The sequence below is a fragment of the Falco peregrinus genome, chromosome 4 (assembly GCF_023634155.1).
Source record: "Falco peregrinus isolate bFalPer1 chromosome 4, bFalPer1.pri, whole genome shotgun sequence".
NCBI lineage: Eukaryota > Metazoa > Chordata > Aves > Falconiformes > Falconidae > Falco > Falco peregrinus.
In genome coordinates this window covers 104,066,690-104,082,247 of record NC_073724.1, presented here as the reverse complement: position 1 = coordinate 104,082,247, position 15,558 = coordinate 104,066,690, and the positions used below count along the sequence as shown (strand labels likewise).

The following is a 15,558-nucleotide window of genomic DNA, read 5'->3' as shown; positions in this document are numbered from 1 at the left end:
AACTGAGTCATTGTCTTCTAGTTTCCATTCTAAAAATGTTTTGCATTTCCTTGATGATACCCATAGATCTATTGAAAATTGTTTCAATTTGAATCACTTTCTTCATGGACCGCTATTACTGTCAGTATTCTACCTCAATTCTTAACATTACTTTTTAATCATAGGAAGGTATTTATCTCTGTGGTGCTATTGATGCTGATTTTTTTCTGCTATAGTTTTATCGGTTTGGTAGCTTATAGCCATCCTACAGCCATCTACCATGCCTGGGATCTATGAACCATTGCTGTTTGCCGATAATGAGTTGCCTAAGAAAATACATGTAACAACATACTACACAGCTACAATATCACAGTTTGGAATTTATTCTTACATTAAGCCATATATGACCTATATAATGGAATAAGAATCTTGGTTTCTAATCTTTTAAGCAGCTCTCTGTTTCAACATGATTCTTTTTGCTGGTGGACCTTTTAACACGACATTGTTGCTAAAAAATGTTTGCAGTGGAGTTGCACACCCTGCTAATGTTGATTTCTAGACCTTCATGTTTGTTAAAACTGGAAGCCTGCCATTTTATTCTGCACATTAGTCATTTTAGAGTTTTATGGACTGTTTCTTGGTTTTGAACTGAACTAGCTTGGGAGTTTACTTCTGTTACTTGTCTTGCATTTCACTGATATTTAGTGAGAATTAATAACAGGTCTTTTTTTTTTGGCAACAATTGCAGATCTGTTACTACTCAACAACTGAACGATACTTATTTGAAATGGCAGAGACAGTCCGAGCTTCTCAAGGACAGTGACTTCTGTTTCCAGGAACCTATCATGGCTCTGCGCACTGTAATTTTGGAGATCTTGCTTGAAAAGGAGAATGAAAATAACAAAAGAGAATGTATTAAAGACATCCTGACCAAACACCTAGTGGAGCTCTCTAGACTGGCAAGAACTGCTAAAAATACACAGGTAACAAATTCCAGGAAAGATCAGTGATGGATGTTTAGTTTTTTAGTTCATAAAATAACTTCTTTTTTAACAGTACTAAAGTTAACTGTATTCTAATTTTATTCAATAAATCAATTAGTTGGAGACTTAAACTATGTAGAACCTATTCATAAGTTGTATTTATGGGCACGTGTTCTGAATTTGGTCATAACTAAGCTACTCCGTGAGGTAGATGATATAAAAATGAAATTTTGTTGAAGAATGCTCTTATAACTCTGTTACTTAATTTTGGTGCCCGTTTATATATCCAGCTTTCAATTCCATCGTACTGTTGTTAGTATTCCAGACTAAAGAAAGAATGCTGCAAAAAGAACTCCATTGCTCCTGTATATTTAGTGTTTTCAAGGTTTTATACTCTTAAGCATCGTTGCACTGTGGTAAATCCCTGTGAATGAATTAGTGGGATTTGCAGTATCAGTGGTTTCCACAGCTGCTAATGCATTTAAGGTTCAGAGTCAGCCTTGCTTTGTTCTAGGTAGTGCATCTGAAGGAGCAACTCAACAAGAATTTATAGAGCAACAATATCCTCCAAGAACCTCTGCAGAAAGTAGTTACAGCTAAACATATAACCTGGAAAGATGTTTAAGACTTCTCTTATGAAACTGTATTAAACTTTGATTTCAGGAATGTTCTAACTCTTTTTGTGAATAATTTTGAAATCAGTAGGACAGCTGTCTTTTATGTCATAAATTTGCAAGGTCTACTCAGTGCCTCCAGAATTGTTTGGGAAAATTACTTCAGAATGTTTTTATCTCATGCCTGCTCAGCCACTGCACTGTGGTGATGAGTGTCGTGGAAGAGCCTCAACAGAAGTTAATTTTTTCCCACTTTGATTTTTAGTTACGGAAGAAGATTAAAATTGGGACACCATATTTTGGGAAGATTAGAAGGTTTTGAAAGATTGAGCCAGTGTGTTTCTGAAAAAACTGTTCCAGCCTCTTCAGCGTTGTAGGTCATATGCAACCTTTGGGGCATACTTCTGGGCCTTATCAGTATTTCAAACCATGTGTGGTTGGTTCACTCTGGCTGGATACCAGGTGTCCACCGAGCTGTTTTATCACTCCCCTCCTCAGCAGAACAGGGGGGGTGGGGAGAAAATAAGATGGAAAAAAAACTTGTGGGTCAAGATAAAGGCAATTTAATGAAACAATAGCAAAAGTTGCATATGTGGAAGCAAAGGAAAACAAAGGTCTACTTCCCATCAGCAGACAATGTTCAGCCACTTCCCGGGAAGCAGGGCTTCAGTACATGAGTGGTTGCTCTGGAAGACAAACGTCACAAATAACAAATACTCCCTCTTCCTCCTCCTTTCTCCTAGCTTTTATATCTGAGCAGACGTTGTGTGGTATGGAACATCCAATTGGTCAGTGTGGGTCAGCTGTCCTGGCTCTGTCCCCTCCCAAGACGTTGCTCACCCCCAGCCTGCTGGTGAGGGGTGGGGGGCAATGTTGGAGAGGCAGCCGTGATGCCGTGCGAGCACTGCTCGGCAGGAGCCAAAACACCGGGGTGTTACCACCACCTTCCCAGCTACCGATACAAGCACAGTAGTACGAGCGCTGCTATGGGGCTCAGCCAGGCCCAGTACACCATGGCATGATAACCCTTTCCTTTTGGCGTGCTGGTAGTTGACAACATTAAGTGTCTGGATGTAGGAAAGATTTTGAGGAAGCACTCTTTACAACTAATAGCTTTTCTTCCTCTTTGGTGCCACTACCATCTGTCAGGAGAAGAAGAGAGTGTCATAGAGAGTCATCACACTGACCACTTATTGAAGTACCCAAACTTACATTGTCATTTACAGGCATTCTTACCTTTTAGTTGTTTACCATGCCTATTTAAAATCTTAATTGATTTGGTTGTTGGTTGGACAGCTTGTGAGAATACACCTTAGCCTCAGTCTTTGCCATTGTTAAAAAGGTAGTTTGCTTTTTGTAGTATCATAGTGATATTAGATTACTAAATAATGAGGACATTACTTCACCAGTGATATGTGTGAAGGGGTGGGCATACAAAAGAATTAGTATATGGTGGTGCCAGTTTCTGTATTATTTTTCTGCCTTCTCTTAGGATATAATATTAATCACTAAGCTAAAATTATAAATCCATTATTTCAGTAGGTACTGATTGTAGAATTTCTGTACTTTATACCTCCAAGTAATTTAAAATGTTAAACATTGATACTTTAGTTTTGAGTTTATGAAGGTTAATTCCATAGTCTATTTTGGTTGCAGATGAGGATTTTCTGCAAGTATATAGAAAAATAACTTCATCTCTTTCCTGCAAATAAATTCTTAGCATTTGATTGGCAGAATATGCCATGGAACTAGAGCAAATGTAGATGGAGTTTAAATACAAAACTTTCTGTGAGATACATATATTTCACTTAAAGAATATTTTATAATGTTTTTTTCAATTTCAGCTTCCAGAAAGAGCTATGTTTCAGATCAAACAACACAATCCAACAGGATACGGAGTTTCTGAATGGCAACTAGAAGAAGCTCAGGTTTTTTGGGCTAAAAAGGAAGAGAGTCTTGCACTGAGTATTCTTAAAAGTCTGATAAAAAAATTAGATGCAGATTGGTTTCAGGTATGTGTTATATATTATATAAACTTATGGGAATTAAATTATTTAAGATCCCATTTCCACTTTCTGAAATTTTCCCTTGGAAGAAAATTAAAAGGCTATCTGCAATATTATTAAATCTGATTTGTACTCTCAGAATGTCTGAAAGCAGGAAAACCTGTATTAACAAATCTTACCAGGGGTTTTCAAAGTGAGTCTGTAAGAGTAGCAAATGTTAGAATCCATTATTCGTTAATTTGTTTCCAGTGCTACCACTGTGAAATACATAGATTTTTAATATTAGAGGTGATTTCCCTTGATAAAAAAGTAGCTTGTTTTAAACAAAACTGTTACACAGAGATGTATCAACTTATTCTGTGCCAACAGGTAAACAAACTAATAGCCAAGAAGGATTGTTTAGCCATAGAATCATACAGATTGGAAAAGACCTTTAAGATCATCAGGTCCAACCGTTATCCCAGCACTGCCAAATCCACCACTAAACCCTGTCCCTAAGCAGCACATCTCCATGTCTTTTAAATGCCTCCAGGGATGGTGACTCAACCACTTCCCTGGGCAGCCTGTTCCAATGCTTGACCACCCTTTCGGTGAAGAAATTTTTCCTAATATCCAACCTAAACCTCCCCTGGTGCAACTTAAAGCCATTTCCTCCTGTCCTATCACTTGTTGCTTGGAAGAAGAAACCGACCCCCAGCTGCCTACACCCCCCTTTCAGGCAGCTGTAGAGAGCGATAAGGTCTCCCCTCAGCCTCCTCCACTCCAGGCTGAACACCCCCAGCTCCCTCAGCTGCTCCTCATCAGACTTGTGCCCCAGCCCCTTCCCCAGCCCCGCTGCCCTTCCCTGGACACGCTCCAGCCCCTCGACGTCCCTCCTGCAGCGAGGGGCCCAACACTGAACCCAGGGTTCGAGGTGCGGCCTCACCAGTGCCCGGTACAGGGGGCGGTCACTGCCCTGGCCCTGCTGGCCGCACCGTTTCTGATACATAGGCTATTAGGAACTGTAATAGCATACATGGCTTTGTTAGGAGAACAGTAGTAATAGTAAAAGATTTTATCTCTGGTCCTTATTGTGTAAAAGAAGACTAATCCAGGGAGACAGTAACAATATATTTTATGCTAAAGGAGCATACCTCTGTTGCAGGCATGCCCGACGTCTGTAGGGAGTCTTTTTGCAAAAGTGGGAGTATGAGTTGAGGCTTCTATTTCAGCAGGCTGAAGCTGTATCACAAAGTGTATAGAAATTCTAGGAAAGTTTTTGACTGATAAATACTCACTACTTCTTTGTCCCTTGAACTAATCCTAAAATGAACTAATAAGGAACACAGATGTGATTTGGGATGCTGTTCCCTGTCTTTGAATCATCCCCTGTGATGTTTTATGTTGTACTCCTGAAAATGGAACCTTACCTCAAACAGTGGAATGTTGTCTCATCAAAATTGACTTCAGCAAGTGCCTCTGGGTCTTAGTTATCTTAGATCTTTTTGTAAACTTTCTGAAAAATTATGTCATTTGATGTGAAGCAAATGCTATATTCCCATCTCCAGTTCAGAATACAAGAACTGAAACAAAAATCCCTCTCTCCCATCTCAGTAATGGCAATGCGAAGTTCTAAGAAAAAGTGTAAAGAATAGTTGGGCTATATAGCCAGAGTACTCCCCCAGACTGATTCGTAGCACAAGAACTTCCTGAACCAAAGGTAGTTTCTTTGTAGGTAATTCCTTCCAATATATTTTTTTTATACCATAAATTTGTCCTGTCACTTTTTGAATCTGTAAGCTTTCAATATCCAAAAAATGGCAACAAGGAGTTTCACAGCTTAATTCCCACAGTTTTAAGAGCCGGTTCCTTTTGTTTGTTTTGAACCCCCAACTTCATTTGATGTTAGTTCTGATCTTGGAAAAAAACACTGAATGCATGTTCCCTGTCTCCATTCTCCATAGTGAGGTAACATTTTATAGTTACATTTCCAAACAGGAATATTTTGCAGTCCATCATTGTATACAAGAAGTTTTTTTGCCCCTCTCATACATGACTTAATATTTCATTTTTGCTGGTAATTTTTTTCATTCCATTTATTGTCCTGTATTGTGTGTCTGCAGTTCTTTAGGCTGTCCTTGTTTTTATCATCTTGAATAACTCAAGATCATCACCATATTGCTCATCACCTTCTCAACATTAATGTCTTTTGAACAGGACAATAGCTGGATTTTGGAGGCTTTTCACTAGCGACCGAACTCCCCTGGAAAAAGGGGCCTATCTGTTTCTGTTTCTGTTGCATATCTTAGTTATTTATCCCTCCAAGAATCATGGGTTTTATTTCTTGCAACTTAGTTTCTTCAGCAGCCTTTTGTAGAAGAACCATGTCATGTGACTGTTGGAATCTGTTGGAGCAGGCTGAATCAGACATATCTTCTTTTTCTCATTGAGTTCTTCACGAAGTTCAATTGACTTGGGAAACGGGATACATTCGGGGAGGCTAAGAGAGTTGGCTGGCATCATGTCAAAGCCACTTCCATATAATCTCTGAAAGGTCATGGAAATCAGGGGAAGTCCTGATGACTGGAAGAGGACAATCCCACCCATCTACAAAAAGGGCAAAAAGCAAGATCAGAAACTACAGAGCAGTCAGACTCATTTCATTTCCTAGGGAAATTACAGAACAGGTCTTCAGGGAGGCTCTTACCAAGCACATGAAGGAAAACAAGGTGGTTGGGAAAATCCCACAGAAATACACTTATCATGCTTGACCAACCCGATTGTCTTCCTGATGAAACAGTTTGCCCAGTAGACATCAGACATGCTGAAAGTGTCATCTGATGTGATTTTAGCAAGGTATTTGGCCCAGTCTCCCACAGTATCGTTCCTGACAGGCTGGTAAGGTACAGACTGGATAGATGAGACGACAAGACAAGATAGGTGGAAAACTGGCTCAGCTGCTGAGCTCAAAGGGTGGTTGCTGGTGATTCAAAGGCAGCCTGGTAGCCAGTCAGAAGTAGAGTTCCTTATAGTTTGTTATCAGGTCTGACACTACTTTTATGACTGAGGTCTGTAGGACAGGACTGAATTTCCTCACCAATTTTGCAGATAATAGCAAACTGGAAAGAGAGAGATACTAGGGAATGGAAATCCACCAGTCGGAGAGACCTCAATCGTTTGGAAGATTGTAGCAACAGGAACTGCACGAGATCAGTAGGAAGTCCTTCACCTGGAATAGAATAATCTTAAGCAGCATTATAGGGAAGAATCTGACTGGCTGGGGTGTAGCTTTGCCAAAAAGGACCTGGGGTCGCAGTGAACAGCAAGCTAAAATGATCAGCAGTGCACTCTTGTAGCAGTGAAGGTGGACCAGGTCCTGGGCTGCACCGCCAAGACTGTAGCCAGTAGATTAAGAAGTGTGATTCTTCTGCTGGTTTTGGCACTTGGCCCACACCTGAAATAACGTGTCCAGTTTTGGTCCACCATTCAGGGGAGACATTGGAAAATTGGAAAGGGTCCCACAGAAGGCCACCACAATGATTAAAGAGTTGAAGAACTTGGCAAAGGAATAGAGGCTGTAGAGACTGGCTTTTTACAGCCTTAAGAAGTGAAGGCTTAGGGGGATTTAGTCACAGTCTTCTGATACCTGAAAGGTAGTTATAGTGCAGATGGAGGCAATTCTGCTTACCAAGATGCACGGTGAAGGGGCAAGAGGCAATGGCACAAGTTTTTTCAAGGGAAATGCCATCTGGATACAGGAAGAAAATTCTTTACCACTAAAGACTGTGAACAGCTTGGCCAAAGAAGTGACGGAATCTTCCTTGCTGGAAATGAGTAGTCAAGACTCAGTTTAGGAGAGTCCTGGAAAACTTAGCCTAAAGCCCTGCTTTCAACAGAAGGTTGGGCCAAATGGTCTGGAGAGGTTCCTTCCAGCTTTGACTTTTCTGTCATTCTGTGATGTCATTTTACAAAAGCTGTTCTGGCATCTCTCCATATTAATCCATCTGTTCTCTTTGTGAGTTGTTTTTTTTTTGGTTTTGGGGTTTTTTTTTCTGATTTGTTCACTTCTGAAAGTCTTACTGACCTGTGCTTCCCTGGAACCTGTTAAAATGTTGGTGTCACACCTGCCACTCCTCTTATATTAAGGCAGTTTTAAGCGAAAGCTTTTATACCTCTTTAAGTAGTTCAGTTATTTAATCTGTGAATTGTAGACCTTTTGGAAAAATACACTTTGATCCTGGTGAACTGAGTTTTCATTTTGTCTGTCTGTTTAGTAGCCTTTGCTGTTGACACTACAGTAGCAGCAACACCTTTGAATTCTTCATAAAGAAAGGCTTTGCAGTGGGACTTTTCATCTCCACAGTGAACACAAATGCAAATAATTTAAAGGTTTTCTGCTTTATCTTCTTAAAGTGCTATTTGTTTTATAACTCTTACTGTCTTTTATCAAAGTGGCCTGTCTGGTCCACTAGTTTACTAGCTAATGGAGCTAGCTGCTCCTAATATGTTCAAAAAAGGCTTTTTTACTATTTGTTGAGTCTTTTTCAAGTTGTTTGGGTTCTTTGGACAGCCTGGTGGGGGTTTTATTTTTTGACAGGATATTTTATGATATCTTTAATATCTTTCACTTGGACAAAAATTCATTTTGTGTAGTTTTGTCCTTACCTTTGTGTTTAGCTATGGTGGCTTTCTTTGAGTATTTTTTGGAGGATAATAAACATCTACTTTGAGTCCATATACATTATTAAGGTGTATCACACTTCAGAAAAACTGGAGAATTTTGGGCCAAGTTCTCCATGCGTATCAGGGCAAAATCAAGAGTTGCTGCTCCTCTTTTGATTTTCATGATTGCTCCGTGACGAATCAGTTGATGAGGGCCTCTAAAAATTTAGTCCTTCTCTCACCTTCCAGTGTTAAATTTACCCTGTCCACACAAGGAGGTTTTATGTTTTCACATCCTGTGATGTCCTTAGTATTTCACAGTCATCATTGCCATCTTGGTTAGGTGGTCTTTAATATGTACTCTGTACTAAAAGTATTTTGGAAACTTGTCCTACTATACAGTTAAAACTGAGCTTCCAGTCTGGAGGCAAGTCCTTTGGAAACCTTCTCCGTTATCGTCTCAGAGCACTTTTAAACAAGTTTCCATGTAGAGGTCTGTCTGAAAAATGTAATGATCACGCAATTCCTAAACGTTTCCTGTGGAGTGTACTATGATACTTCTAATGGGGATATTAGAAAATACAAGTCTGGAAACATGCCATGAATGTATTTAATTTTTATTACAGTTTGTCATTGTTTTATTCTGTTTCTCATTGTTCAAACTGTTAGGTGTTTAAAAATATGTGCTGTCCTTTAGTCTAAAATAAAATGTGAATGTGATTTATTTAACCTTACTGACTACTGTAGATGTGGATAGCAAATGGCTCTGTAGATATGTGTAATAGGCCTGAGTAATTTAATTATATTTGGGGTTTAAAAGCTTCATAAATTGCCTGCCCGATATGTAAAAGGTATTTTTATTTGATGCCTCCCTCTTACCCTCCTCCCCCTTACTTTCTCAAAGGTTGAGAATGATCCTCATCTGAAATTGATGTATACAGAGTGTCTGAGGCTGTGCGGAACCTGGTTAGCAGAAACATGCTTGGAAAACCCTACAGTCATCATGCAGAAATACTTAGAAAAGGTACATCCAGTCTGTGAGGTAACACTGTGCTAAAATATGGTGTTAAAATGCCAAGTAAATTTTTCAATGCAGGCTTTATTTTTCTGGATCAAAAATACAGCTTCTTATACAATACTATATGAAACTAATATTTTTATAACACTGTAACCTTATAAAATATTTAGAATACGGCTTTATAGAAGTCACAGTGCAACTTCTGTGTAATACTGGCTTGGACGTGTAGTGATGACAAATACTAGTCCAGTTTCCCTTTCCTATTCCACTCCATCCCCTTCCTTTCCTTCTCAGGACAGATCACCCACTAACCATGTTTTCAGTATGGGCATTGCATTTGTATCATTCTCTTTCCAAGTGCTGGAAAGTCTTGTTCTAATGTTTCAAAGTACTGTAATTTTTTATAACTCTTAGTCAGTAATACAAACAGTTTTATTAATATTTGTCCACTCTCTATTTCTTTATTCCATACTAATTCATTAAACTCTACATAGCTGCTTTTTTCTGCTACTGTCTATGTGCTTCACTCTGATGATTTTTCTGATGATCTTTCACATATGATTTTCTTTTCTTTTTGGCACTATTTGGACACTCTTCTATTTTTTTCACACCATCTTATGATACAAGGTTGTACAATTATTGTAAAACTTCATGCATAGTTAGTCTGAAAGATAGATAGCTGTAGGAGACTCCTGTATGGTTATTAAAGCTGTTTCATACAGGATAATGTTTTTAACTGTTTGCATTGAAACACTCCTCAAAGATTAAATTCACTTAGGAGAAAAATATTCAGCCTGGTAGGTTTTATTTTCTATGCGTAGATACTTCATCACAATCAACACTGAATAACCTGTTGAAGCAGGTGACCCTACTTGAGCAGGGGGGTTGGACAAGATGACCTCCAGAGGTCCCTTCCAACCTCAGCCATTCTATTTTACCGTGGAAGAGTTTAATCAAATATTATGCAGCACTGTTAACCTCATTATCAGTCTTAGCATTATTGTAACTTCCCTTTTAGGCTGTGGAAATTGCTGCAAGCCACAGCGGAGACAGCAGTGATGAGCTGAAGAAAGGGAAGATGAAGGCTTTCCTGTCTTTGGCTCGTTTCTCAGATAATCAGTACCAAAGAATTGAGAATTACATGAAATCCTCAGAGTTTGAAAATAAGCAGGCGTTACTGAAGAAGGCCAAGGAGGAGGTTGGCCTCCTTAGGGAGCGCAGAGTTCAGACAAACAGGTGAGCGTGCAAATGGAGAGGCGGTTACTCTGAAGCTATCAAAGGCTCCAGCTTTACTAACTCTTTCGGCGAGTGGTACAGCGTGGGTGGCACCTCTAGAGCTGAATTTTTCTTTCTCCACAAAACAGCGGTGAAATCTGTAGCGCTTGATGTGAATAGTGTGTGAACTGTGCCTGAACAGGGTCTAGGAGTGCTAGATGGGCCAAAAGTGAAGCCCAGGTGTGTTACAGCAGTTAAGCAGTATGGATGATCATGGGCCAGAATTCACATTTATTCCCTGAATCTTTTCAGTTTATTTGGCAGAGAAAATGTTACAGAGTAAAAATAAATGAGTTTGAGATTTTTTTTCCATTACACATCTGGTGAAAAAATAAAATTAATCTAAATACAGAATTCTGAAAGATTTAGTAAGAGCAATCGTAAGTGAGGGGGAAAAATTGAACTTCAGCTGTTGGAAACTGACGTCTTTACACAGATTATTTGTACTGGATATTCACATTTACACCAATATAGAAATTAAATCATTAAAAGGACGCTGACGGAAAATTTACTTACAGTGATGGGTCTGTGTGAACATACACCAAAGGAATAGCTCCCACAGTTTTCAGTTGTTTATTTTACTGTGCTTGTACTTACCAAACAAAGAGAACTAGGGACAGCCTTGCTGTAAGTTCATTAAGAGATAACTTGTTGTTTACAAATAATGTCTGTTTACACAGATACACAGTGAAGGTTCAGCGAGAACTTGAACTGGATGAATTTGCCATACGTGCCCTAACTGAGGATCGTAAACGTTTCTTGGGCAAAGCAGTGGAGAACTATATCAGCTGTTTACTAAGTGGAGAAGAACATGATATGTGGATCTTCCGACTCTGTTCCCTATGGCTTGAAAATTCTGGAGTTGATAGAGTCAATGAAATGATGAAGGTCTGCTGTTGCTTCTCCTTATGGCTTTAACATTAGATTGACCATTTTTCTTCTCCTTCTTCTCCTAGATGAGTTATAGTGCTGTGCAGTATGCTTTCTTATGTATCTCTTTAACTTTTCCCTCAAAACTTGCTTTTTTCAGTCATCATTGCTCATCAGTTGATTTTATATCAGGGAGAGCTGCAATTCTCAGTGCATTTTAATTTCACTTAATTTAGCATTTTGATTTGACAGGTCTGTATGATTAAGCATATCTAATGATCTTTCACTGTTGTCGTCTTGTTCTTTACATACCTTGGATAATCCCATCTTCAGCATCCTTTAGTACATTATTCTCATTTACATTATATATACTTCTAGGTGAAAGGATATGCTTTTAGATTGTCTGTGTAACATCGTAGCCTGGGACCAGTAAATTTCTCATTCCGAGGCTGCTTCTGTCACATCTAGAATCATGCAGGAAATCTGTTAACTCTTACCCGAATGATCTGTTTATAACAGAGATCTGTGTAATTTAAATATTCACTTTGTGTTACAATTAACTTTGAAAAATAGAAGGTGTTGCTTTACTCATATTTTTAACACACAGTTGTTTCTTATCTTAAACTAGATTGTAGGGGTTTTTTTATTAGGATTGTCTCTTGCCATTGTCTCTTGCCACAAAGAATCTAGAAATTAATCCTGAATCAATATATTTAAAACTCTGCTGTAATAGACTAGAAAATAGTTGTTTTCTTATGAAGTACTTGTAGCATTTAGGAGACATGGACCAAGATGGTGTGATACTGGATTGCCATTTGATCACATAGCAATGCTTACTCTCAGTTGTGTTTTTTTTTAATGCAACATTTCTAGCCTTTACATGATATTATATTTGTTTTACTTTATTTATATATTTGTAATGGCTTTTTTGGTGTTAGTGCAGCTTTGTAATTTAATTTTCTCTGCTACAGAAAAACGCAGAGAAGATCCCTTCATACAAGTTTTTGCCTCTGATGTACCAGCTGGCTGCTCGGATGGGAACCAAGATGATGGGTGGTTTAGGATTTCATGAAGTTCTGAATAATGTAATTTATGCTTTTTTGTCTAACAATATCTTGATTGGCTTAGTAGTACATACTTCTAAACAATATGTAACTTCCATTGAGCAGTTGTAGCTAAATGAGTTATACAGGTGATGAAGGTGTATTGAAAGTGAGTGATGCAAAAATCAGCGTAGTGGGGGGAGAATTTTGGGGACTTTTTTCCTTGCTACTTAATTGCTGTTATTTGTCGTATAAGAGTAGTCTTATGCAGGTATAGGAATATACTTTGAATGTATTTTAGTTGTGGAAATACCATCTAAGAATTACTTTTAATTTCTTACTAGGAGTCTTAGAAGTTCAAAAGAATTAATAATGTTAATTAAGCAAATTTTTTTCATCTGTGCAGTTTTCAATAAGGGGATCTTTTTGGTTTTCTTGACAGTTAATGTCCAGAATTTCACTGGATCATCCACATCATACTTTGTTTGTAATACTCGCTTTGGCAAATGCAAACAAAGATGAACTCCTCACAAAACCAGATGCAATAAGAAGAAATAAGTTAATTAAAAACACACCAAAAGAAATCTCCCAGCTTGATGTGGTGAGTACATAAAATTTTGTTATATTAATCACATTCAGTCCTTTAATTTTGTTTAAAATTGAAAAAAAAAATTATGTCAAGGGGTATTCTAGTGTAGAGCTCATCAGCTGACATTTGTTAAGAAAGGGTAGGAGGAAAAAAGTACTTTTAATAATTAAAACCCCTTTCTTTTGGTGCATGCATTAGTAGCTATTATGTAAAGAACTAATTATGGGGTTGAACAAAATATGGTTAACATTTCTTGCAACAAATAGACCCAGTTATTGTGAAGAGTTTTGTGATAAATGTCCTTGATGTATGATTCTGTAAAAGGCATTTTAGATGCAACAAAGACTTGAGTGGGCTTATTGTTGAAAGTACATACTGAATTAAGTAATTTTTCTGCTTTGAGTGGTAACATCTGTTCTAAGTATTTAGCCGTTTGCAATATATATTTTGTTCCTTTATATGACCTTTGTATGTTAAAAGCCATGATGATGGGTAATGCTGAACTGCGGCTTGATGTTAATGCTGTTATTGCTTAAATTTTGTTGAAACTTGTCTTTGGAATCATCTCATATTTTATGCCGTTCTCATAGATTAATGCCCCTTCTTTCCCCCATCACTGTAGCCCTGGCATGGTTTTTTGGCATTACCCTCTTAAACCCACACTGATAAAATTTTTCATGACAATTTTATTTGGCCTTTTTTCACCTTTCTGTCATATTTGTAGTTCATCCTACGCTTAGGAGTAGGATTACACTAAACAGCTAGATCTCTTAGTTAGGCACAGAAGGGACAACGTGGTCAGATTTTTGCCTTTTGCATACAGGCTTTTTCTTCAGTTGGGAGGAAATAACACACAGGAAGATGGTGGAAGCACATCCAGAACTGCCTGTCCCTTATTCTATAGAATTTTTCAGGTGTTTTGCTCTTTACCTGGACAGATTTGCTCCCTTTCAACCCGCAATAATATTTTACTTGTTATCTCAGATTGTGCAGCACGGAACTCTTGTTCGGATTAGTTTTGTTCATATCCCAAGGGACTGTCCATTATTGCAACTTTCTCTGTTTTCATAGGATGTATCTCAATTGTACTTACTTAACTGCGTGTTATTCCATTGAGGGTTTTTAGGACAGAATGGAGGCTGCTAGGAATATAGTCAATACTGTAAGAAGAAGGAGAGCGCGTATGGTTCGAGACATTGAAGCACTTTGTGATGCTTACATCACCTTAGCAAATGTAGATGCTACTCCATGGAAATCTCAAAGAAGTAAGTCTTGGAAAAATGATTTTTGTTTTTAATAGTGAAGGTACATTAGGAGATAGTATGGTAGCACTGGGTCCTGTTTTTGATAAACATAGAACTTATTCTGAACTTAAAGTCACAGTAATTACTTGCACTGTAAGGTTCAGACTTTAAGTATGAAACTCTAGAAAACTCCAGTTGTCCTGTGGTCATCTTCATCAGAAGACAGAAGTATGCAGTGAGGTTTTGGGTCCCAAAAGCAGTGTAAGCTCTTTTACTGAACTTTAATCTATGTTTATAGTTCTGAATTTAAAAGTAAGAATTCTTTTTCATTACAGAAGGAATAAGTATTCCTGCTGACCAGCCAATTCATAAACTGAAGAATTTGGAGGATGTTGTTGTTCCTACCATGGAAGTTAAGGTGACTGAAGTTGAAATAGATACATGCTGTAACATCAGTTTATAGAATCGGCTTCAAATTTTTATAATAACAATCATGTCATAGATTTCTTCATCGAATTCCCATGTTCTTTCCAGGCCAGCCTACCAGGGGTCCTTTCCTGTCAGGTGGGAGATGCAGGGTGAGATGGTTTCCTTAGGCTGTAGAAGACGTTGACCCCAAGTCTTATATTTGCTAGATAGTGGCTTATTGTGTGAAGACGGCTTTGCCACTGTTACCCCTGACGAGTGTTTCGTTATCAAAAGGGGTGGGTGACGAGCTGCCTGCATCACAGAGAGGACCTGGGAATCTGAATCTCCTGTTTTGTTGGTGCTAGCTTAGAGTTGCAGGAAGAGACTTAATGCCCAGAAAAGTATAAGAATTAATAGGTATGTCTCTTCTGCTGTTCCTAAATGGCCAGCTTGTATTTTTTTTACCATTCAGTGATGGTGAATGATCCATTCCCATTAGCACAAGTTGTTGATTGGATTGATGCATAGGCACCCGTTCTTAGATGCTGCATGCTCTACCTAGGAACCTTGCCAGTTTCAGGAGTGTAGAGCTGCTTTTTGGGCCAGCCACCTAAAATTTAAATGTTTTGAAGCCAAACTTCCCTGTGCTGAAGTCCCTCGGGCTCTGTCTATAAAGCTAAATAAAACAAGCCAAGGGACTGGTTTATGCCATTTGACTTCAGAAGCCAGAAGTTGCCACCATGATAAATAGCATTTGTTTTTAGGGCTCCTGTTGGCCCCAGGTGTTGCTCCTTTGTACAGCTCAATTGTCCTTTTTGCTTTTCTTCTTCTCCAATGCAAACTGTCTGAAATGGTTGGAGGTCTGTGATGCCAACAGCTTGGTACTTC

The 15,558-nt window shown here is 38.5% G+C and overlaps 1 protein-coding gene across 6 annotated transcripts in view; it reads left to right on the top strand.

The window, feature by feature from the left end:
* The window catches only part of ATM (ATM serine/threonine kinase), an 80,063-nt gene that overhangs the window by 56,247 nt on the left and 8,258 nt on the right, over window positions 1-15,558 (top strand). For 5 of the 6 annotated variants that reach the window (XM_055803076.1, XM_055803075.1, XM_055803074.1 and 2 more), the window contains 9 exons: window positions 728-962; window positions 3,421-3,588; window positions 9,128-9,247; window positions 10,260-10,477; window positions 11,197-11,404; window positions 12,358-12,471; window positions 12,872-13,030; window positions 14,145-14,283; window positions 14,598-14,680. In XM_055803076.1, coding sequence (XP_055659051.1) covers window positions 728-962; window positions 3,421-3,588; window positions 9,128-9,247; window positions 10,260-10,477; window positions 11,197-11,404; window positions 12,358-12,471; window positions 12,872-13,030; window positions 14,145-14,283; window positions 14,598-14,680 — 1,444 coding nt within the window. Of the gene's footprint in view, window positions 1-727; window positions 963-3,420; window positions 3,589-9,127; window positions 9,248-10,259; window positions 10,478-11,196; window positions 11,405-12,357; window positions 12,472-12,871; window positions 13,031-14,135; window positions 14,284-14,597; window positions 14,681-15,558 lie in introns of those variants that run through there. The other variant, XM_055803078.1, reaches the window with a different exon arrangement.